Below are 25,820 nucleotides of genomic sequence, written 5' to 3' on the forward strand. Positions count from 1 at the left end.
TGGCTAGGTCCTGGGGTACCTGAGTGGCTCAGTCATTTGAGCGTCTGACTCTTGGTTTCGGCTCAGGTCACGATCTCAGGATCATGAGATTGAGCCCCATGTTGGGCTCTGTGCTCACTGTGGAGTCTACCTGAGAGTCTCTGCCTCTCCCTCTTCCTAAGCATGCCCCCCCCACTTACATACTCTCTCTCTCTCAAATAAATGAATAAATAAAATCTTTTAAAACAAAACAAAAAACCAAAAAAACACTAGCTAGGTCCCCACTTACCTTTCCTCCTCAAAGCGCTAAAGGCCATACTTTTCTTAGAAAAAAAAAGAAAACAATAGTTTATTTGAATGAAGTGGGATACATGGGTAACACAAGTAATGCTTTTCCTTTCTTTATCTGGAGAGTATTCTCTGTGTGACGTCATCAGTGTCCCACTTTATTTTACTGTGGTAGTCAGGTTCTCCTAGTTGCCAAGAACAGAAACTTCTAGCTAGTTTAAGCAAAAGAACTTATTAGAAGCATATAAGGGCATCTCGAAGAATCTAAACAAATTTCCTAGCAGTTAGAGGGATAGAAAGTAGGGCAACTCCAGGAACCTCAAGAAGAAGGAAGTTTGGACTGCTCTGGAGTGCTGTGTACATTTCCAGAGACTGTCAGGCTCTGTCTCTCAGCCTGAGATTCCCAAGAGAAAAACAATTTAATGGGCTTCTTTGGTTCAGCTCCAGAGAGGATAGTTCCCTACCCTTGATCCCTACACTGACCACAAACAAGAACGCCCAGAAGTACACAAAAATCCATCTTCCCATGCATCTAAATATGCCATCACTTAAGATAATCCTACTGCATCCAGAGATAAGGTGCTGTGGGTAAGGCAGAGGGATACAACTACAAATCATTTAATATTTGTCAAATACTTCTTGAGCATCTACTGTGCACAAACAGTAGGAGATAAGAAAATGTTTACAACAGACTCCCTAGCCTCAAAGGGCTCTGTAGTTGAGATGATAAAGTAAATAACAATATGAGAGGCTTCATAGGCAGAAGGTGATTAAGGTGACATGAGGCCTTAATCATAAGGCCAATTACTCATACAGACAATGGAGATTTGGAGTTCAGAAGAGGAAGAAATTTCCATCTAATGCAAATGGGAATCTTCATGGAGATAAAATTTGAGTTATGCTTTGTGGGATGAATAGTCCTTAAAAGTTCTAAAAATTCATTCTAACTATGAAAACAGTTTATGTCATATATAATACAAGAAACTAATATATGTAGCAAGGGCAGTATCTGGTGAACGTAGCAGGGAAAGGGAAACTTTCAGCTCCTGAGAGAAAGTTCACAATGGAGGAAAAAGTTATTGAGTTCTATGAGCAGAACTCAGCAACAAGGGCTGAGGGTAGGAGAATGGTGTTTCCAGGTAGGGTGACTATACTGAAATCCTTCCTTGATGCCTTTACTCTGGTGGCAAAGGCACATGCTGGGAAAGAGAGAGCTGTATTTAAACAATAATCCAAGCAAACCTCATAACACCTTTTGGCTTGGCGTTGTTCTGAGACCTCTCAAAAAGGTCAGATCACAGAGTAAGGAGAGTATTTCCCTAGTGATAAAAAGTAAGACCTGGGGCCTTGGAGAAGCAGAGTGTGACAGAAGGTAGAGTCTAGGGAGCTGAGATGGAATAGCAACAGTGTGAGCAGTCACCAAAGGTGTGGGGACTTCCCGAGGTACTACTAGATGACAAAGGGAACCTTACAAATGAAGGTCCCAAAATTAACAAAAGAAGCAAAGAAGGCAGCTACAGAGTCAGTGAAATTTGCCTGTTAAGACATCATTTGTATCTACAGGGTAGTGAGTCCTGGGGACATTTGAGTTGTATACAGATGACTTTAGTAACTGCCCAACATCCCTGCTCCACAATTCCAAGTCCTCCCTCATCCCAGAATGATTCTGGGATCATCACAAGCATTTAACTTTTTCTACATGTAGACTGCAGACTTCACAGCCATTCTCTTGGATTTTCAGGCCTTGGGACTTTATCTTGGTGCCCACCCATATCTATACGGGATAAGCAGGAACCTGGACTCAAAGCCAGGAGTAAGGGGATCTGAATTCTTCATTCAACAACCTACATGCCAGACACAATGCTAGGACCTGGACATACAGAGATGAATATACCTGGTCTCTGAACTCAGAATTAGTCTACTGAGACACATCAGTAAATAGGAAGTTGTGATGCAATGTAGTAAGTGCTATGATGGAAGTTAATCTAATCCTGTCTCCCAGAAGACTGTCACTAATTAAGGTAGTCCCTGTAGTCAGTCACTCTTCTGGGCCTTATCAAATTCCAAAATTCTATTTGTTGTATTCTACTAAAGAGTGTAGCAGTTTTGAATTACATCTAGAAAGGAATAAAGGAGGGTTAGGGATTGGCAAAAAATAAGGGGCTATGGTTGCCAGTAAAATGAAATTACACAAACCAGGTTGGGAATATTTTAAATGCGTGCATTATACCTCGAAGCATATGTTAGCAGAGGCTGTACTGAAGGGAAATTATTGCTGGAATATCAAAGAAAAACACCTGATAGAAATTCCGGAAGTTGTCTTGCCTTTTGAGAAACAGTAGGCATATCAACTAAAGGGGGTAAAATCCATCTTGTGAAGAACCGCCCAAAGCTGATTCTTCAAAAAAGCGTTCTGGAAATCCCGGTGTATATGGCACCAAGACTCATCTTCAATGCCACGGTTCTTTCCAGAAACCAGAACTGAAGAGTATGGGTGGACCCCGCCCAGCCCGGGAGATTTCTGCACGTCGGTGACAGGTAGGTTGGGCTTGTATTTGTGCAAATTGTCCTTCCCTTTCCCTCTCCACTTGTATTGAATACTGCACTTTCTTTTTCATCTGTGTGGAATTTCCGGATTTTTAAATACGCTAAACTACTTCAGCCTGTGACAACATCTCGTCGCCCGGAACCTGCCCAAGACCCGGCTTGTGTAGCCCAGGAAGCCGAGAGAAACCCACAGAAACCGGGCGGGAGGCGGGGTGCACGGTGCTGGCGGTGGCTACTCACTCTCAATTCGCTTCCGGGGGCGGGCCTGACACCTCTGGGGTTCGTCCCGCCTCCAACCGGAAGTGTTTTGACTAGGGCTCCGCCGTCGCCCCACCCATTGGCTTTTGCCCCGGTGAAGGTGGGACTTCCTGTCTCGTGTATCCAAGGTCCTCCAAAGTGAGGACAGGCACGGAGGACGAGGGTGTTAAGAGCGGTGACGGCGAGTCTGGCAGCAGATTAGCTGGGGCCTAGTGCACGGGTACTCACCCACTCATTACTGCAGTTATCCTTATTGCCCTCCTACGGCTTCTCCGGGAGGCCTTGGAGCCCTGAGAACCTAAGCGTGTGTCTGTCCACAGGTTCGGAGAGGGCCATGGAGGTGCGGCCGCCGGCGCCACAGAGCTTCCTCTGCAGGCAGCGGAGTACTTTCCCTCGGGTTTTTGCTGCGGGAGCTGTGGCCGCCGATTCGGAGGCTCTCGCGAAGAGAGAGAAGCTGTCTTCCTACGTCCCGGAGCCCGATTACTCGGAATCCGGATGGGACCGCCTCCGGGACCTGTTTGTCAAAGAGTAAAAGTGCCTAGGGTCTGTGGGGAGGGGACTGCGAAGAGCTGTCCCAAAACCTGGGTCATCTTGGGGTGAAGGACCCCTGGATGTGGTTTATTTTTAAATAAGATTTGGCGTTCTAGTATCTGTATCCCAAGCTTGTATCCTGACATTTGGTAGTTGTGTTGATTGACAGGACAGATTTCAGATGGTAAGGGTGAAACTCATTACATGTTCCAGCTCTTAGGAATACTTAGGGAATATAGTTTTAGTGTAATCCCCTGGTTTTACAAATTAGAAGAATTGTACCGAGCTAATTAGTGTCAAACTTGACCCTGGAATCCACATCTGCAAGATTCCGCTCCAGTATTCTTTTTCGTATTTCACTTTATCCCAAACTGATATTTTGTGACCATGAACCCTGCTCCTCTCCAGAAAATGAAGGTTGAAGAGATGGCAGAGAGACCTGTAAAATTTTTATTCTGTCAAATAAGGAATATATAAAACGTAGCAAATATTGTCTTATTTTATGAAACAAGATATTAGCTGGATTAATGGATAAGGTTATTTCAGAATAAAGGATCACTCTTCAAATTGAATTAACTGTAATGAAACTCAGGATATTTCATTCATTCGTTCATTTCATCATTTATTTATTTATCAATTACTGGTGAAAAATTTGCCCTTTCATCGAGTACGTTACCATACTACACTTACCCAGTGGTTAAATTAACTTTGAAGCGTTATGATGTTGCTGAGATTGTGAGATTGTTGGCAGAATCATATTTAATTGCTTTATTGAGATTTCATCATCTTTTTTTAAAAGGTTTTATTTATTTATTTGAGAGAGCAAGTGAGAAAGAGCATGAACCAGGAAGAGGGACAGAAGGAGAGGGAGAAACAGACTCCCCACTAAGCAGGGAGCCCAGCATGGGCATCTATCCCAGGACACTAAGATCATGACCCGAGTCAAAGGCACATGCTTCACCCACTGAGCCACCCAGGCGCCCCTCGTCTTTATTTTAAAGATAAGGAGGCAGCCTTTCTCATTTGTCCTTCCAATGAGATACTGGTGAAAGATGCTATGTAGTATATAACAGAGGAGGGTTATTTTGACCAGCTTTATTAACCACAGAATGTTGGAGCTGAAATAAATTTGACGGTAATGTGTATTCCATGCTCCCCTCCATTGTAGATGAGGAAACTAAGATTTATAGAGATTGTGATCTGGCTGCAGGTCGTTTAACAGTGGGTGACAGAACCAGAACCACAACCGTGTTGCCATTTGTGGTTTAGGTCCTTTTCACCACTGTGCCTTTTCTTGACTTTAATGCTGTTTGGGCCAACCATAGAACTTTTTCGAGCCTCTATTTCCGTATCAATAAAATGGAGATAAATATCACCTATGTCATGGAATTTTTCAGAGAACAAAAAGGCAAAGCATATACATCTGGCTTGTTAAGTTTTAACCTCTTACATTTTCTCTTCTGAGTTCTGCCATAGACCAGTTTTTAGGTAAATGTGTTTGATCTTATTCACTGTAAAAGATAAATACAGCATTCAAATTATAGGAGTTTTTCCTGTTGACATAAGTATAAGAATTACAGTTTTCTAAGAAATTAGATTTCTTTTTAGATGCAGGAACTATAAAGAACTCATTGATTCTGATTTCAGAAATGTTATTGACGGGGCACCTCGGTGGCTCAGTCAGTTAAGTATCCGACTCTTGATTTTGGCTCAAGTCATGATCTCAGGGAACAAGCCCTGGGGTCAGGCTCTGCACCCAGTGGGGTGTCTGCTTGAGATTCTTCCACACCCCCTTCTCCTCCCTCCACTCATGCTCGTGCGCTCTGTCTCTCTCGCGCTCTTAAATAAATAAATAAAATCTTTATTAAAAATTTCAAAAAGGGAAATACTGATCTTTGCATTCAGCTTACAAATTCTTCTTGCTTCCAGAGATGTGGTTAAGTTGTAATAGTCATCACATAAAAGCACCTTAGGAAAAAAAGCTTTGTTGGACTATAATATGCAACTAGAAAAATATACGTAAGTGTATTGATCAGTGAATTTTCACAAACTAAACATAGCTCTGTAAACAACACTGAGAGACTGTTAGCAGCATTTCAAAAGCTCCCCTTGTGCCCCTTCTAATCGCTGTATTTCCAAGAGTATTCAACCAATAGCCTAATTTCTAACAGCATAGATTTGAAGTACTTGTAATATAACTGCTATTTAATTCATCAGAAGATTTAACTTATCAGAAGATTCTGCCCATAATGAAAAATGCGGTGATGTTGGTATTGGGATAATTTTGAACATACTGTCTTTCAGAGAGCAGTATCCGTAAACTAATCCCAAACAACGTTGTCTTTCTGATGTCTTAAGCGAACAACAGAGAACGTCAAAGGAACTTGAGAATATTTATAAGGCAGCAGTTTCAGCAGGCATCATTGGCTGGGCATATGGGGGAATACCAGCTTTTATTCATGCTAAACAGCGCTATATTGAGCAGAGCCAAGCAGAAATTTATCATAACCGTTTTGATGCTGTGGTAAGTACTGATATTCTAAAAGTATTTGAGGGCACAGCATTTTAGTAGTTCATTTTACACTTAGTTACTCAAGTAGGAGGGTTGGGAGGGTTTAGGATGTCAGAGCAAAGGAACAAAGTCTATACTTAATAACAGTGGAAGTACTAATGCTAAAGTGCATACACATGGCTTGTCAGACCATGTTTCTTACCTGCAAAGGGATTACCCACAATGGCTCTACTCTCTGAAATAAATTTCTAATCCCTAGCTAAATCATCAAGGTTAGTTATAGCATATTAACCCCATTCACAGAGCCTCCATGGAGGACACTAGTTCGCCCTAAAACAACAATTAGCATTTATAACTACAGTTTGTAGAGTGCTAACTCATTTGTTAGATTTGTATATCAGTTCTGTTGTATAAGCGAGGAAGTTATAGCTCAGAGAATTGTTTTGGGGTTTTTTTGAAATGTCAGACTCAAAGACAAGTTGTAAAAGTAGTGCAAAGAATCCCTATATACCTTTCACCCAAATTCTCCAAATGTTAACATTTTACCACATTTACTATATCAGTCTCTGTCTGTATAATGCATGCTATTATTTTTTTGTGACTGCTAGAGAGTAAGGTATAGTCATGATGAATGCTTCAGCATATATTTCCCTGAAAACAAAGACGTTCTCTTACATAACCACAATATAATTATCCAGATAAGGAAATTAACACTGATATAGTACTTTTATTTATGTATTTATGTAAATTGTGCTAGTCATCCCACTAATATAAAAGTAAATAAAAAAATTTTTTTCAGTCCAGCATCTATTTCTGGATCAGATGTTGAATTTGCTTCTCATGCCTCTTTAGTCTCTTTTAATCTAGAACAGTTTCTTTCTTTAACTTTGATTGTGACATTTTTGAAGATTGTGGGCTATATATTTGGTAGAATGTTTCTCAATTCGGATTTGCTTAACGTTTTTTCATGATTAGATTCAGGCTCTTGAGTTTTAGCAGGACTATCCTAGAATTGATGTTTCCTTTTCAGTACATTATATCAGGAGCACATGATATCTTTTGTCTCGTTACTGATGATGTTTATTTTAGACACTTGGTTGAGATGGTCTCTACCAGGCTTATCCACTGTAAAATTACTATTTTTTCCCTTTGTAACTAGTGTCTTATGGATACTTACATTTTGAAACTATGTGGATATCCTATTTTTCCACAGATTTCTGTGCTCTAGTTTTAGCATTCAGTGATGACTCTTACCTGAAAGACTTAGTACTGTGGTGGTTGCCAAATGGTTATTTTCTAATTCCATCTTTCCTATATTTGTTTGTTAGTAGTCAGCTTTAAGGAAGAGCTTTCCCTCCTCTTCTATTTGTTTCTTTATAATTTATTTATATCAGTGTGGACTCAAGGATTCTTATTTTATTCTGTAGGTTCATAATCTATTATTATCATTATTTATCTTGAAGCTCAAATTGACCTAGATTTGGACAGTTGGGGACCTTCAAACTAGGTCCTTTGTCCTTTTGATCTGTCCCCATCATTCTTTGAGCTTATCTTTACTTTTGGGCATAGCAGAATGCTCCCGACTCACCTTTTACTTTTCTAGCACCAGCCCCAGAATTAGTTACCACCAAAGAATTCTAGTTTCTTTTAGTGGAAAAATGGTATTTAAAAGCTAAGATTTGATGCTAGGTATGCTCATTGCTTACAAGGCTATCATGGCTTCTAGGCCCTAGGTAGACAAAATTAGGGCATGTGTGTGTTCATGTCTACTTCTATACACATATTCATATACACTTTTATATTTATTTATTTGTCCACCTATTTATTAAAAGCTATGAGTCCAGGGGCACCTGGGTGGCTTAGTTGGTTGAGTGTCTGGCTCTTGGTTTTTGCTCAGGCCATGATCTCGGGGTCATGGGATCAGGGCCCGAGTTGGGCTCTGCCCTAGGCAGGGAGTCTGCTTGGGGATTCTCTCTCTCCCTCTCCTTCTGCCCCTCCCCCTGCTCACATGCTCTCTCTCTCTAAAATAAATGAATAAATCTTAAAAAAAATAAAAAAAAAACATGAATCCATACTGATACTCTTCAGAGAGTTTTGACTTGCCCGATATCGTATAGTAGTTAAGGATACACTTAGGAATTCTCTCAAAATCTAGACTATATCCTCAGGATATTATACCAGACTTGCTCCATGGTGATGTGATGAAAAAATACTGTGGAGACCGACAACCTATCTTCCAATTCTGACTTTATTCCTTATTGGCTGAGTGATCTTGGTTAGAAACTTCCTGTCTATGCTTTAGTAAAAACCAAAGCACCTGCCTGAAAAAAATGTTGTAAAGATTAAATGAGTAATATGTTAACACAACTTTTATGTAGAAGGTGGATGGTAAATTTATCAGTTCTCTTCTCTTTCTCTGTTCCTTTTCTACATATCTGTGTTATTATCTTTTCCCTTTAATTTACCATTTAGTTGGTTCTTTTTTAGTTTATGGTTTCTTTTCCCCAAGATTTCCCAAATATAAAAAGCATGTCTAACACTGACTTTATATCTGCCATGGCATTTGCCATATAGATCCTCAGTTTATGCCTTATTGATAGATTACTTGGTTGACACAGCAATTCTTAGTTCCTTTTCCATCTCCAGATAGAATAGGATGCACATGGGACTTTTGCTTTGGCTTCACTACTTAAACAATGATATTTTTAGAGATTGTATGGTGTTTCTGTTTAGGTGTCCCTGCCTAATCCATAGCCAACATCCCTCTGCCACAGTTTCAGAATAAAGAAGGTATCAAGGTGTTTTGGAACCTCACAGGCTTTTCATTAACTTTAGCAATCTGCACATCGTGCTGCCACACGAGGCTTCATCCGGTACGGCTGGCGCTGGAGTTGGAGAACTACAGTGTTTGTGACTATATTCAAGTAAGTTCTTTCTGAATTGTGACAGAGCGTCTTGGTATTCTTTCAAGAGCGCATCTTTTGAGCAAGTGAGATTTTTAAAAACTAAATACCCACATGAAAGTGATTCATAATACCCTTTTCCTCAAGATCTTTTATCTATCTGTGTGAAAGATTGGTCCAAATGTAGTTTTGCATCCATGGGTGGAAGTCTACTAACTATTATCCAAATACATACAAGGTTTTCTAAGTAAGAGAAATTCTGCAAAACTCTTCTTTACATTTCTTTTTCTAAGTGAAAATTTTTTCCAGAAATTTGACTGCTCTTTGGTTCATTCTTCAGCAGAAGAAGGCCCACCTAGAAAACCGAGAGGCGTATTAGTAGTGCGGAACACATTGACGGGGTCTAGACTAAGACCAGGAATTGACATAGTAGGCATGTCTAAACTAATACCTAACACTTTAGTGAAAATTATGATCAAGAAAGTAAGGGGGATATACTTTAAATTTTATGTTTTCTTCTTTCCCTCTTCTTTCCAGCACAGTCAACACTGGTCTAAATGTGTACCGAAATAAAAATGCCCTAAGCCATTTTGTCATTGCAGGAGGTAAGACATTTTTGTTCTTGTTTATGTTTTTTCAGTCTTCTCAAATACGGTCTGGAAAATATTTATGGACTTATAAATCAGAGCTGCTGAATTCTTTGGTTGACTTCTCATCACATCTCATTCAACATTCATGCAAAATGTATGAAGAGCATTGTGCTTGGCCCTTGGTGTACTTGGTGAACAAAACAGAAAAAGTCTTTGTTTTCATAGAGTTTTACCATCTAATGTGGTTGTGGAAAAAAGGTTGCTGTGATAGAAGGTAGCAAATAGTTGAGGCAATGGGATGGTCAGGGTGATCAGAGAAGGGTTTTTTTTGTTTTTTTTGTTTTTTTTAATGTTCATTTAGCCAACATATAATACATCATTAGTTTTGATGTAGTGTTCAACTGTTCATTAGTTGCATATAACACCCAGTGCTCATCACCTCCAGAGAAGGCTGACATTGAAGCTGATACCTGAAAAATGAGAAGAAGTAAGCCTTGTAAAAAAGAGTAGCCTAGGCAGAGGGAACATTGAGGGTGAAGGCTCTAAGCCAAGAAAAGTTCCTCAAAAGCAGGATAATATGACTGGAACATAGTGAGTGAGGGGAAGAGTGGCTTGAGATAAGATTGGTGAAGTGAAATAGAAAGGGACGAGATTTTTCATGGTAAGAGCTTGGATTTTATTTTAAAGCTTTATGCCTCTGGTAAATGTGACCTCTTTAAAATGAACATTAAAAATAGTATTAAAATACTATTTCCAGAAATGTGAATTATGTGCTATATATACCCAAGCACTCACTGACTCATGTACATTCTCTCACCTACAAAAACATACATATAATGCACATAACATTTAAAAAATGTTTAATTTGGAAATAATTTCAAGCTTACAAAGAGCTTTAAAAATAAAAGTAATACAAGGAATGCCATATAGCCTTTATTTATATACAGAGATTGAACTGTTGTTAACATTTTAGCCCATTTGCTTTATCACTTGTGCTCTCTTTTGGGTGCATGCTCTCTTTCTGTATATGTATAACATAGGCAAATACACATACACATAATTTGAATTTAACATTTAATGCAAACATTTTAAAATATAAAACTAGAAGTAGGCATTAATAGCATTGGAGCAGCTGAAACTTGCCCTTTTTTAATTTGCAACCATTTTTCCATGGTATTCTGTAGGCTCAAAATCCTGTATCCAAACCAAACTCTGTTTTCCTCCCCCAGCTTCCATACTTGTTCCTGCTTTTATGTTCTCTAGCATCCAGCCTATTAAATTAAAAACAACAATGAAGCGAAGCAGTGAGATGGTTCTGCCCTTTATGCGCCTCTTTCCAAAGTTCTAGTCCTATCAATTATTTCCTTTAATGTATATGGACTCTCAGCTCTTCTTTCTTCCCACTGCTGCTGTGCGGACTTCCCTGTTTCTAGTGTTGGTGTGCTCCACTTCTAGTGTTGCCTTACCTTTTTGAAATACGAATATGATTGTAACACTTTTTTGCTTGAGGTTCTTCCACAGTTTTCCATCATTTTAATGTTGAGTCTTTATCTGGCCCCCATATACTGCTCTTGCTCCACCCTTATGACTCTACTTTGATTTCCCAAACCCAACATAATCTTGCTTTACATGTATTGGTCCCTCTTCTTGAACCTGCCTTCGCACTCCCACAGACAATTTTGTTCAGCTCTTATTGGACCTATCTTTCAAGGTTCAGCTCATCTGTCAGCTTCAGTTTCCCTAGAGGTCCTTCCTAGCCCCTATTCTTATCTTTGGGTCTTTTTAGGTGTCTTCCCCTGTGTTCCCATAATTTACTATAAATAGTTTAATTGAAGCACTTATAACACTATGTTGTAGCTGTTAACTTGTTTTGCTTCTCTACTCAATGACTTACTTGATATCAGAGAAAGCCTTTACCTTTTATATCACAACTCTTTGACGCATGGTAGAGTAGAATAAATGTTTCTTGAATGTAAATTGAGTGTAAAAATTAGTAGAAATAGCCCCACATCAGGCTCCTTGCTCAGCGAGGAGCCTGCTTCTCCGTCTGCCTGCTGATCCCCCTGATTGTGCTTGCTCTCTCTCTGACAAATAAAAAAATAAAATCTTTTTAAAAATTATTTATTTAATTATTTTTAATTTTAATTTTAATTATTTAATTATTTAAAAATAATAAGAATAGAAAAATACATCTGATACAATAGAAGTTTTTATTCTCAAACCAGCAACCAACATTGAACTTAATGGTGTAACAAAAAGTAATTTCCTCTGAAGTCAGAATCAGGTCAAGGATGTCTCCTCTCATTATTTGGCATTCATCTGGACATTTATAAATGTATATTTGACATCTGGAATGGCCAAGTGAGGAGCTTGTAAATCCTCTCCACAGAAAGCAACAATAGAATTGGACAAAATTATCAAAAACAACCATTTAAAGATGCTGGAAGATGACCACAAACACCCAACAAATCAGTAAGCATTTATCCATAATTTCCACTGAATCTCAGTAAGAACATTGAGAGTCTAGTCTCAGCCTAGGGCTGCTCCTGCCCCCTAACCCACAGCTCCATGATGTAGAAATTTCACAAGGACAGGCTGGAGGACCAAATTTCTGCTGCTTAAGGTGGCTGACTTTATTTGGAGCAGAGATCAGAAAATTCCAAGCCAAGGGGTATTGCTGAAAATAATTGCAATAGGGAAGGATAATATCACACAGCTAACCTGAGGTTTTGATACTATTTGGGGTAAAGAATAGACTGGCAGAGGAGGCGGAATCTTAACAGGGATAGCTAGGGAACAAGACAGCCAAAGAGGGCTTTAGTAAGATCCTACTTATTCCTAGAACTCTGGAAAGTTGCACACGTGTAAGTATTCATGCACATTCAGGAGAGACTGGTAAGGGCTCTAGCAAGCTACTTGTCTTTGGTTCATTGTGAGGGTTAATTGTGAACACCAAAAGAAAAAGCCAGAAAAGATTCATAAGCTATCTAAACTTTGAATGCATTCTTCAACCACAGATACATTGGCAAAGGATGGAAGCCTTACTGCCTTGAGATGTTTAAGCATAACCTCTGATGAATCATTGGCTGACTGCTTATACCAGTATGATGCCTAGGAAGCCAGGCATAAAGATAAAAATTAAGCAAAGACATTAGTGGCTGTAGTCTGCAGAAAAAAGACTCCACAGAATTGGTCCAGGCAAGGTACTACATAAACAAAGAATTATAGCCATGCCCCTGTGGAGGATGTGCTAACTCCAGAGATGCTGTAATTTATTACCTAAAACATGCAGTTTTCAACAACAACAAAAATATCGTAAGACATGCAAAAACGGGATTAAAAAAAGCAGCCATTGGGAATGTCTCTGACAGGACCCATCTGTTGAACATATCAGACAAAAAGACTTCATGCCATTTTTAAAGAAATAAAAGTAGGATGACAGTGACTTATCAAATAGAGAATGTCAATATTTTTTGACAAAAAATATTTTTATAATTATAAAAGATAAATTATAAAAAAGAATTATATGATTATAAAAATTATATTAGAATATAGAATCACAAAAAAGGATCAAATGAAAATTCTGGAGTTGATAAATACAACAATAGAAATTAAAAGTTCACTGGAGAGGAGGAGCTCAACACCATATTTGAAATAGCAGAAAAGAATTGGTGAACCTGAAGATGCATCAATATAGATTGTTTCTTATGAAGGATATAATTTTTTTTAAAAGATTTTATTTGAGAGAGAGTGAGCGCATGAGTTGGGGATAGGGGTAGAGGGAGAGGGAGAAGCAGACTACCCACTGACCAGAGAACCCAGTGCAGGACTCGATCTCAGGACCCCGAGATCATGACCTGAGCTGAAGGCAGATGCTTAACCGACTGAGCCACCCAGGTGCCCATGAAGGACAGAATTTTTTAAAATGAAGAGAAGTGATCTGAGCCTCAGCAATCTATAGGACACCATCAGAAATACCAACAGGTATGTGATGGGAATGCTAGATGGAGAGAAAAGAGAGGCAGAAAAAAGTGTTTTAAGAAATAAGGCTACAAACTTCCCAAATCTGATGAAAAACATTAATCCATACATCTAAGAGGCTCAACAAACTCTAAGAAGAATAAACATGAAGAGATTCACACCTAGACACATAATAATTATACTATTGAAAGAGAAAAATCTTAAAAGCAGCAAGAAAAAAACAACACATACAAGGAACACCCCAATAAGATTAACAGCCAATTGCTTATCAGAATGATGGAAGCCAGAAGACCGTAGAATGGCATTCAAAGGCCTGAAAAGAATAAGTTATCAACCAAGAATTCTCTATCTCGCAAACCATTCTTCAAAATTGAAGGCAAAAATAAAGACATTGGCAGATAAGCAAAGAAAGAAAATTTGTTGCTAGCAGATCTGTCTTACAAAATACTATAAAAGTTCTTCAGGCTAAAAGGAAATGATACCAGATGGTAACCTGAATCTACATGAAGCATTAAAGAGCACGGGTAAAGGGGCGCATGGGTGGCTCAGTCTTTAAGCGTCTGCCTTCGGCTCAGGTCATGATCCCAGGGTCCTAGGATCAAGCCCTACATCGGGCTCCCTGCGCAGTGGGAAGCCTGCTTCTCCCTTTCCCACTCCCCCTGCTTGTGTTCCCTCTCTCACTGTGTCTCTCTCTCTCAAATAAATAAATAAAATCTTAAAAAAAAAAAAAAAGAGCACCGGTAAAGATAATTGTATAAGTAATTATTAAACGTCTATATATAAATTTTCTCTTAACTGATCTTAAAAGACAATACATAAAAATAAAAGGTAATACATAAAATGATAAAATTGAAGTGTTATACATATAGCATGTTTAAAACTGTATATGGCATTAATAGCACAAATGACAGGGAAGGAATGGAAGTATGCTGGAGCCAGGAGATGATACCAAATAGTAACTTGACAGGAAGAAATGAAAAGTACGAGAAATGGTAAATATGTAGGTTAATATAAAAGACATCATAAACCTATTGTTTTTCCTTTCTTAATTTTTTCACTTCTTTAAAATACAGGAATTGTATAAAATAATAATATTGTATTGCTGTGTTTTAACATATATACATAACATAAGTGACAATAATAGCACAAAGATGGGAGAGGAGTGGAGCTGCATTGGAAAAGTCTGTGTACATCTTACTGGAATAAAACTGGTACTGATCTGAAGTAGACTGTGGTAAATTAAGATGCATAGGGTAGTCCCTAAAGCAAGTAATAACAAAGTAACTTTTTTAAGGAGTAACAAGGTCAAAAAGAAATTAAATAAGATATATAAAAACAAATAATAAGATGGCAGGCCTAAATCTAGCTGTATCAGTAATAACATTAAATATGAGTGGATTGAACACTGCAATCAGTAGAGATTAACTCTATTAAAAAAAGTTCCAACTATATGCTGTCTACAGGAGACATATTTTAGTTCAAAGAAACAAATAAGTTGAAAACAAAACAATGGAAAAGGATAAACTATGCAAACAGTAAGGAAAAGAGCTTGAGTGGCTCTTCTAGTATCAGACAAGATAGACTATAATATAAAAATGCTAGAGACAAAGACATTTTATAATGTTAAAAGAACCAATCCATCAAGAAAATATAACATTTATAAACATATGCATCTAACAACAGAGCTCCTAAATACATGAAACAAACACTGAATTGAGAGGAGAAATAGACAACTCAGTAATAGTTGTTGGAGGCTTTAATATGCCACTTTTAATAATGGATAGAACAACTAGAGGAAATACCAACAAAGATATGGAATACTTGAACAACACTATCAACCTGTATGACCTAACATCAATAGAACACTCTACCCAACAACAGCAGAATACACATTCTTTTCTTTTCAAGTGCACATGGGATATTCTTCAGGCTAGACCATATATAAGGCCACAAAACAAGTCTCAATAAATTTAAAAGTATTGAAATCATACAAAAAATGTTCTCTGACCTCAGTGGAATTAAACTGAAAAAAATGGGGGATCCACAACTATTTGTAAATTAAACAACATATTTATAAATAACCCATAGACCACAAGGAATCACAAGGTAAATTAGAAATATTTTTAGTTGAGTGAAAATGAAAGCACATGTCAAAATTTCTAAGATTCACCCAAATTAGTACTTAGTGGGAAATTTATAGTTATAAAACCTACATTATAAAAGAAGAAAGATCTCAAATGAACAATATAAACTTCAACCTTTAAAAACTAGAAAATGAGGAGCAAAATAAACCCAAAGTAGGCAGACAGAAGGAAATAATAAAATTAGAGCAAAACTCAGTGAAATGGAAAGAAAGAGAAAATCGGTGGAACCAAAAGTTGGTTTTTTTGAAAAGATAACAAAATAGACAACCTTTAGTGAGACTGACCAAGAAAAAACAAAAGACACAAATTACCAAGATTTACTCAAGAAGAAATAGAAAATCTGGATAACCCCATAATAAATTAATAAACTAAATTATTAAAATTTTTTTTTCACAAAAGCCCGGGACCAGATGGCTTCAATGGCTATTTGGGAAATTTCTTTCACAAACTCTTCCAGAAAACAGAGGAAGAGGGAACACTTTCAAACTCATTTTAGACTAGTATTATCCTGGTACGAAAGCCAGATGAAGACAACAAAGAAAACTACAGATCACTATCACTCAAGAGTATATACACAGGGGTACTTGGCTGGCTCAGTTGGCAGAGCATGTGACTCTTGATCTAAGGGTTGTGGGTTCAAGTCCCATGTTGGGTGTAGAGATTACTTTAAAAGAAAAAAGTATATACACAAAAATCTTTAACAAAATCATGACCCAATGAATTTATCCAAGGAATTTAAGGTTAGCTTAGAAAAAGCATTTGACAAAAATCCAACATTCATGATAAAAACTCTTAACAAACTAGGAATAAAAGGGAACTTCTTTAACCTGATGAAGGTCATCTATGATAAAACCTGCAGCAAACATCATATTTAATGGTGAAAGACTGAATGATTTTCCCCTAAGACTGAGAACACAGCACAGATGTATACACTTGTAATTCAGGTACTTGAGATGAATACAGTTGAATTCAGCATTATACTGGAGACTTTAACCAGTGCATTCAGGTAAGAAAAAGAAAGAAAAAGTACCAAGAATGAAAAAAACAAACTGTCTTTATTCATAGAAAATATAGTTATGTGTAATAGAGTCTTACTCCATTTTTGGTTTTTGGCTGCTGACAGCTTATAAGCCTCAATACTCCCTCCCCTGCCCTTTAATATAGTTACAGGTTCGCAGTAAAATTGGACAGAAGATATAAAGATTTTGCATATCCTCCCTCCCCCACTTACATGTAGCCTCCCCGACTATCAACATTTCACACCAGAGTGGGATATTAGTTACAATTGAAGAACCTACAGTGAAGCATCATTATCACCCCAAGTCCATAGTTTTCTTTAGGGTTCACTCTTGGTGTACATTCTGTGGGTTTGGACAAATATATGATGACATGTATCCATCATTGTGGTATCATAAAGAGTATTTTCATTGCCCTAAAAATTTGCTCTACCTATGCATCCCACCTACCAACCTCTGATAACCACTGATTTTTTTCTTTTTTACTGTTTCCATCGTTTTGCCTTTTCCAGAATGTTATATAATATTACATAGCTTTTTCAGATTGACTTCTTTCACTGAATAATCTGCATTCAAGTTTCCTCTAGTGTCTTTTATTGATAGCTCATTCCTTTTTAGTGCTGTGTCTGAATATACCAGTTTATGCATTACCTACTGAAGGACATCTTGCTTGCTTCCAAGTATTGACAATTATGAACAAAGCTGCTATATATATAAATGTCTGTGTGCAGGTTTTGTTGTGGACATAAATTTGCAGCTCCTTTGGGTAAATACCAGGGAGCATGATTACTGGATCATATTGTAAGAAACTGTCAGGCTGTCTTCAAAAGTGGCTGAACCCATTTTGGGTTCCAACCAGCAATGAATGAGAGTTTCTTTTGCTCCACATCCTTGCCAGCATTTAGTGTTGTTAGTGTTCTAAATTTTGGCTATTCTAAAGGGTTTTTTTTTTTAATTCTTATTTTTTAAAAATGCTTTGGAAAAGAAGACTAGAAAAAAAAGACCAATTTATTACTACCTCTGGGTAGTAGAATTAAAGATAATTTTTGTTCTTGTTAATTTTAAAACTTAGAAAATTAAAAAATGATGAATAGTACTTAAATAAGACAAATAAATCTCAAATGTTTTTTAAAAAATGTTACTACCTGAGATGGCATTAGTTGTGTTGTACCTGGTGAGGGAGGAAAATGAATGACATCGTGCAGATGCCGTTCCAGTGGGAAGGAAAGAGGACCTGTGCACTGACCACCAGGTGGCACTGTAGGCCAAATGCCCACTTGCAGGCCTGCCTGAGGCGTGTAGCAGTACAGAAAGGGTGAGGCTGGGGGGAAGGTATAAACGGCAGGGGTTTTTGTTTATTTGGGGAAAGTTTTTCTTGAAGAAGGCAGAAATAGAAGAGGTGGAAGTGAATAAATTACAGATTTTTAGGAGGAGGTGGGCAAAAATGAAGCTGAACGAGAAGAGATTGGATCCTAGAACAGATGGAGAAAGTAGGTTTGCAAAAGGAGTGTTTTCCTTTGAACCTGCAGTGTGGAAGAGATTGTGGTGGTATATTAATGTTGGGTTCAGAAAACTTAGGGGTTTATGTCATTTTTATAGAAGGAACATTATAAAGATAGATTCTAGTGTTTAAAGATAATTTAATATTGGGATTTTTTTTGTTTTAAAATAGCTGTCACAGGAGGTCTTTTTAGAATAAATTTGGGCCTGCATGGTCTGGTGGCTGGTGGCATAATTGGAGCCTTGCTGGGGTAAGTGTTAACACAATTTCATTCCAAATTAACACAACCTTCATTAATGCCTTACCTGTTAAAAATCTCATTCATTTCTAAACAAATTTAAATCTTAAAGCCTATAAAAGGTCTTTAGTCTTGTATTGTCAGTGGCTTTGACTGTCAAATTCTAAGTCTACCCTGATGGTTGATTTTACTTCCAACTGTCACTGAGTAAAAACTGCTTAGCTATCACTAACACCTGAAACTATTTGTGGTTTGAACAATGGTATTTACAAGGAGCAGGAAAAAAAGAGTAAGAAACAATTAACAAGCACATTCTATTAAAATTGTTTTTGTTTGGGTTTTGTTTAGTTTAATTGTAAAAAATTTTCTTCTTCAGCTTTTTACTTTGAAACATTTTGAACCTATAGAAAAGTTGAATGACTTAGTACATTGAACACCCATGTATTCTTCACTTACATTCACCAATTGTTAACATTTTGCCATATTCATTTTTATATCTCTCTATGTGTGGAATGTATGTACACTTCTTTTTCTCTTTTCTCTTTTTGGTTAAATCTTTTGAGACTTCATAATTCTTCACCTCTGAATACATCAGCATGTATCTCCCAGGATGAAATGAAGAATATTTGCCCATGATATCACAGTGTACTCATCACAATAAATAGTTTAGCATTAAGTGAAAGAAGCCAGCCACAAGAGGTTACAAATGTATGATTTCATTTATATGGTATGCCCAAAATATACAAACCCTTTGAGACAGAAAGGAGATTAGTGGTTATCGGAATCTGAAGGGAGAGGAATGAAAGGGTGTACTAACAGGTATGGGGTTTCTTTTGGGGATGATGAAAATGTTCTAGGATTAGTAGTGATGGTTGATGGATTTATAAATCTACTGAAAACCACTAAATTCAATACTTTAAAGGTGACTTTTATGGTGTATGAATTACAAAGGTCAATAAAAAAGGTAACTAACAAAAAAATAGTTTAGCATTGATTCAATATAGCTATCTAAAGTAGGGTCCGTATTAAAAATTTTTCAATTATTATAATAATGCCATATATATGTATATATGTTTTAAACCCAGGATCCAATTGTATATCATTTTTATGGTTTTGATTCCTTTATTTAAAAAAAGATTTATTTATTAGAGAGAGAGTGCACACAAGCAGTAGGGGCAGAGGGAGAGGAAGAGTGAATCTGAAGCAGACTCTGAACTGAGCATGGAGCCTGACTTGGGGCTCAATCACAGGACCCTGAGATCACAACCTGAGCTGAAACCAAGAATCCAGGGCTTAACCGACTGCGCCCCCCAGTTGCCCCTTGATTCTTTTAAACTAGAACAGTTCCACTGCCTTTTCCCCCCCAGAAAATTTCTCAATTTCTTTTGATTATCCCCTCATGATTAGATTTAGGTTAAATGTTTTCATCAGGAATACAATATAGGTGAAGTTGATTCCTTCTCAGTGTATCACATCAACAGACATATTGTATCACCGATTATAAGTGATATTAATTTTAATTACTTGGTGCAATAGTTTTCTGTTGCTGTGTGACAGATTACCACAAACTTCAGCAAGTTGAAACACTACCCATTTATTGTATCACAGTTCTGTAGGTCAGAAGTCTGAGTAGGCTCAGATGGGCTCTCTCTGTTCAGGGTTTTACCAGGCCAAAATCAAAGTGTTGGTCAGGCAGGCTCTTATTGGAGGCTCTAGGGAAGAATCTGTTCCTAAACCATTCAGGTTGTGGACAGGATCCTTGTGGCTGTAGGGCTGAAGTCATTGTTCCTTGGCTGGTTGTTAGCCAGGCACCACCGTTCCTAGAGGCATCCCCATTCCTTCTCATAGTGACCCCCCCGCCATGTTCAAACCAGCAACCAGCATGTTGAATCCTTCTCATACTTTGAATCTCTCTGACTTCTACTCTGCCACCAGAGAAAACTCTCTGCTTTTAAAGGGTTTATCCAGATAATTTACTTTTTGATTGACTCAAAATCAACTGATTATTAGCCTTTATTACATCTGTAAAAATTTTTCCATGTAGCATAATCATGGGTATAATATATTTATAGTTGAAGGATTAGGGCAGCACAATTTGGGGCACCATTTTAGAATTCTGCCTACCGCATTTGGTGGTATCTACTAAATTTCTCCACTGTAAGGGTATCTTTTTCACATTGTGATTAATAAATAATCTGTTGGGGGCGCCTGGGTGGCTCAGTTGGTTAAGCGACTGCCTTCGGCTCAGGTCATGATCCTGGAGTCCCGGGATTGAGTCCCGCATCGGGCTCCCTGCTCAGCAGGGAGTCTGCTTCTCCCTCTGACCCTCTTCCCTCTCGTGCTCTCTATCTCTCCTTCTCTCTCAAATAAATAAATAAAATCTTTAAAAAATAAATAAATAAAATAAATAAATAAATAATCTGTTGGATAAGATTGAATTGCCTGTTCTCCAGCTATCTTTTTTCTTGTGGCTTTAATGATCTATTATAATTGTTGCTGTAATCAGTTATTATAAAGATGGTTGCAAAATGATTTGGTAGTTCTGTCTTTTCTTCTGTTTTTATTAGTTGGCATTCACCGGAATAGAGGAGTTCTCCCTTTCCTTCCACCTGTACCCTCCCTTTTTCTATCCCCTTTTTAGGAGGAAGTAACACTGTAGATTTATGCATTCTTTTTTTAAATTCTTTTTAAAAATTCAGCATGTCATAATCTATTGCTGAACATGATTTTTATTATATTGTGTTTTTTAGCAAAGTCTACCCCCAACATGGGGCTCGAACTCAGGACCTGAGATCAAGAGTTACATGCTCAACTGACTGAGCCAGCCAGGCGCCCCTTGTTATGTTGTTAATATACCAGCTTAGTTTTGGAGGGAAAAATTGTTGAAATTAGAAGCAAGAATAATTTTTTTCTTTGTCATTAAAAACACATAACATAAATTTTATCATCTTAACCATTTTTAAGTGTACAGTTTAGTAGTGTTAGGTATATCCACATTGTTGTACAAAAGATCTCTAGAACTTTCTCATCTTACAAAACTGAAAACTCTTTACCCATTAAACATTAATTCTCCCCTCCCCCTGTCCCCTAGCCTTTGGCAGCCACCTTTCTACTTACTTTGTTTCTATGATTTTGACTACTTTAGATACTTCATATTAATGGAATCATATATTTGTCTTTTTATAACTGGCTTATTTCACTTATCATAACATCCTCAAGTTTGATCCATGTTGTAGCATGTGACAGGATCTTCTTTTTAAAGGCTGCATAATGCTCCATTGTATATACCACATTTTCTTTATCCATTTGTCCATGGACATTTCCACTTAGCAAAAATAATTTTTTGAATGAGCTTCAAATGAGCTTATAGTCAGAGGAAATTTAAGTTATATCAGAGTCAAAAACTTCTCTTTGATAACACAGGAACCAAACCCTCTTCTCTTACTGTAATGATTGTTATCTAAATCAGTTTCCCGATGGGTATCTATTGACGTTATGGGTGAGACTGTTGTGCCAGACTTTGGAATTTGAGGATGTTTTGGTGGTCCTGCCTCCAGAAGCTAGTAGTATCCTTCTTCCAACCAAAATGCCCTCCACAGTTCCTGCCCCCTACAGGGTTTGGTACCATTCCTGGTATTAATTTCACTTCTGAGAAATCTTCGGTGTAAAGCTACTTACTAGAACTTGTCATAAATATATATATTCCCAGTTTATCATTCATGATAAAACACAGAGCCAATTTATAGACCTGTTGTTTTTATACCAGTTCATTTTAGGAAGTTGCAGTGATTGTTTTTCTCTACTGTTTAGAAGACCAGGAAGGAAATTGCCTTAATAATTTTTTCTTCATTTGACAAGGACACTTTGTCAGAGTCCCTGTACCTGGCAGGGACCAAGTGGCTGAGTCAGTGTTTCTCAGGCCTCAGCAGAACCCTCCCACAATGGTGCGCTCTAGTGGCCCTTTCATCCTAAGCTTGCTCTCTGCTTCCCCCTCAGCACACCTGTAGGAAGTCTGTTGATGGCATTTCAGAAGTTCTGTGGTGAAACTGTCCAAGAGAGAACACAGAAGGATCGCAAAGCACTCCATGAGCTGAGACTGGAAGAGAGGTAAGGAGTGCGTGAAGATGAGGGTATCTGACTTCCTTAGCCATCGTGGTGCTCTGTTAATCCAGGTCCTCCAAACTGCCCCTCAACTCGAAGATGAGTTTCTGGGGCACCCGGCTGGCTCAGTCAGTGGAGCACTCTTGATCTCAGGTTTGTGAGTGCAGGTCCCACGTTGGGTGTAGAGGTTACTTTAAAAAATAAATAAATAAATAAAATCTCAAAGAAGAGTTTCCTTTTCTTCAACTTGTACCCTACCTGATCTTTTAATCTTTTTAATGAAGGAAAAATGAAAGATACTAATTTTATTTTTAATCTGATGAGGATCATTCTTTAGATACTTTTTTTTTAAGATATTGTTAATCTCGCTTGGTTGCATATTTTTTCTTTTTCTATATTCTTGACTGCATAGGAAATTACCTAAAGGAAGTGGACAGCAATGAGTGAGTTTCACATGGCATTATTTAAAAGGCAATATCCCCGCTTACACATGCATCTATGAACAATACAGAGCATGTTAGGTCTCTACATTCAAAAATTCCACTTCTTGCTGTGGATGCACATGATTTAGGTAGTTATAGTGGCTGTTCATGGACTGGATGCCACTGAGGAGGAGGAAAACTTTGACCTGTGCCATCTAGTCGTTCCCTGGGGTCCAGTTATCAGACTGAGAGTGGACTTTCTGTTTCTTTGTAAGATCACCGTAACAGGCTGCTAGCTAGCACTCCTGGTACAAAGGATTCTTGTAGCTCGGTTTCCTGCGTACTGATGAAAGCTGCTGCTGTTTTCATAGTTGAATAGATAAATGGTCTTTTTTTTTTTTCCATGTTTTTACTTGAAACTTCCATTGGTGCTAAACACACATATGCACTTGGAAATTCTTAATATCTGTAGATCAGTTGTTCAGGGACTTGGGTTCTAGAGAAAAGCATTGATTTTGCAGCCAATGAGACCTTGAAAACAAACCTTAAATCCCAGTTAGGCTATTGATTAATTCCATGACCTTGGATATTTTACTTAACTTCAAGCCTTCTTGTTTTCTCAGCCATTCTGAGGGCAGAATCACACCAAAATGCTCAATATATGTTTGTTTCATTCGTTCCTCTTCTCCAGAGTAAGAGGGTAGGTGGGATATGTAGTTATCTAAGTTCTAGAATAAAGCACTTAAAATTCTAAATGCCAGAATAAAATGTGATGTAGAGAATTAAAAGCATGAAAGCGTTAGCTTATTTCTAGTTCTTTAGGTGTCATAAGAAACTTTTTTTTTTTTTTTTAAGAAAAGGAAGCTTTGAGAAAGGAATTGGAAAGGTAAGGAAAGTATATTGGTATTTGAATTTGATCCAGAAAGTTGCAGAAGAATTAACAGTTGGAAAAATATGAACAGATAATAATTGTACCCTCCCAAAAAAAGGAAACCAGAAAAATAACTGGGGGAAGTTGATCAGTTATTTAGAGATGGAAATCTCAAAAATGGTTAAAAACAATAAGTCGAATTGAATTATAGTAATGAAATACTTTAGAAGGAAATAAGGTCAAAAATTTATAAGATATTTATATGTCTATGATATATATGTGATATTCCTGAGGAGTTAATTTAATACACAGTTAAGAACTTATTATATGCCTGCTTCTTTGTTTGAAAATAACTATGGAGAAGTCAAAAAGAGTGTGAGTATAAAAAATTGCCTTAGTGAGCAGAAAATATAGAAAACTGGCTATGGAGATATGGAAGAAGAAATGGTCAAACCCAGTTATGAAGAGTTGAGAAAAAAGTCATGGATGACCTTGATAATCACTTAAAGGAAGACACTAATACGAGATTTAGAAAAAGAACTGATCTATGTTATTTGGAAATTGGATTTTAATTTTTTGTAAATATACATCTGTAGCGTTGTCCCATCTGACTTTTCCATATTGAATTTTTTTTAAAGATTTTTTTATTTAGTTATTTGAGAGAGAGAATGAGATAGAGAGAGAGAGAGAGAGCACGAGATCCAAGAGGGTCAGAGGGAGAAGCAGACTCCCTGCTGAGCAGGGAGCCAGATGCGGGACTCGATCCCAGGACTCCAGGATCATGACCTGAGCCGAAGGCAGTCACTTAACCAACTGAGCCACCCAGGCGCCCTCCATTTTGAATTTACCATTGTTATAGCCTTTGCGCAGTTCCGGTAAGGTCTGGCAGCAGAGAGGTAATGGAGTGGGAGGGGGTTCACACCAGCCCCCCCATCCCCACCCCTAGCCCTGAGGGCAAGAAGACAGCCAGTTTGCAAGGGTCACACTTGAGCTCAGGGTGCTTTTCGTTCTTGCACGATACCCCTGCAGGAACTCTGGAATATTTTAGGGATCAGAGCTGCTGCCATAGCAGTGTCCATTTTGGTGATGTGAGAATTGCAGTCGGCCCTTGAGTGGAACAGGTTAGGAGAGTGTAGAAAGTCATTGTTTTTGAAGTTCGAGGAGCAATGTTTGCTCATAAGGCACAGGGAAAATGGATAAATACTATCTTTTTTAAAAAGATCTCTCTAAGAACTAAGAAACAGCGTTTTTGAAGTTCGAGGAGCAATGTTTGCTCATAAGGCACAGGGAAAATGGATAAATACTATCTTTTTTAAAAAGATCTAAGAACTAAGAAACAGCAGTACATGATATATTCTTTTCATTCTTTTATTACAGCAAAGCCAGACTACAATTTACTGAGCTCCTCCCTGAAGAAATTGAAAATAGCTTACAGAAAAATCGATCCAAAGATGATGTTAAGAAAATTGAAGCACTGCTAAATCTTCCTAGAAATGCTTCATCAACAAATAAACAAGACAAAGACTGAAAATGTTCTGGACTTAACATTCATTGGTGAATCGAAGGAATCTGTGTCCATTGAATGCCAATGGCTAGGCTTCCCTTTGGTCAGTCTGCTGACAGATTACGTGCTGGCATCTCTAGTGGCACTGTCTTGCTCTTATCTTTTTTTTAACCAAGAACTGGGCTATTGTGCGCTCACTTTACTTATCCTTAAATCTAAATACACACTTACGTCTTTCCTGATTGATCTATATATTTGACATTATATCTGTAGTGATCAATCAATACATAATTCTTTCCCCTGGATTTTACGACACTAGATTTAAAATTTCCCAAGATTGGAGTTGAATTCTGTAGGTTGTATGTTTATTCTTGCAGCCCTTTAAAAGGATACTCTAGGAATCACTAGGAAGAGGAGAGGAAAGAACCAGGTGA

General features: G+C 37.7%; 1 protein-coding gene across 1 annotated transcript; it reads left to right on the top strand.

Annotated features, from left to right (window-relative positions):
• The first annotated feature begins 3,200 nt into the window (after nt 1-3,200).
• Nucleotides 3,201-25,616, top strand: TIMMDC1 (translocase of inner mitochondrial membrane domain containing 1). The gene is made up of 8 exons (XM_028110713.1): nt 3,201-3,292; nt 3,393-3,600; nt 5,962-6,127; nt 8,951-9,039; nt 9,556-9,623; nt 18,422-18,500; nt 22,485-22,595; nt 25,260-25,616. Exons 2-8 carry the CDS (start codon nt 3,407-3,409, stop codon nt 25,408-25,410), a joined length of 858 nt encoding a protein of 285 aa, XP_027966514.1. The 5' UTR covers nt 3,201-3,292; nt 3,393-3,406; the 3' UTR covers nt 25,411-25,616.
• Nucleotides 25,617-25,820: the final 204 nt, after the last annotated feature.

This window comes from Eumetopias jubatus, unplaced genomic scaffold (assembly GCF_037043125.1).
Source record: "Eumetopias jubatus isolate StellerSeaLion01/CBP00866 unplaced genomic scaffold, mEumJub1_p1.0 scaffold_1, whole genome shotgun sequence".
In the NCBI taxonomy this organism is placed as follows: Eukaryota; Metazoa; Chordata; class Mammalia; order Carnivora; family Otariidae; genus Eumetopias; species Eumetopias jubatus.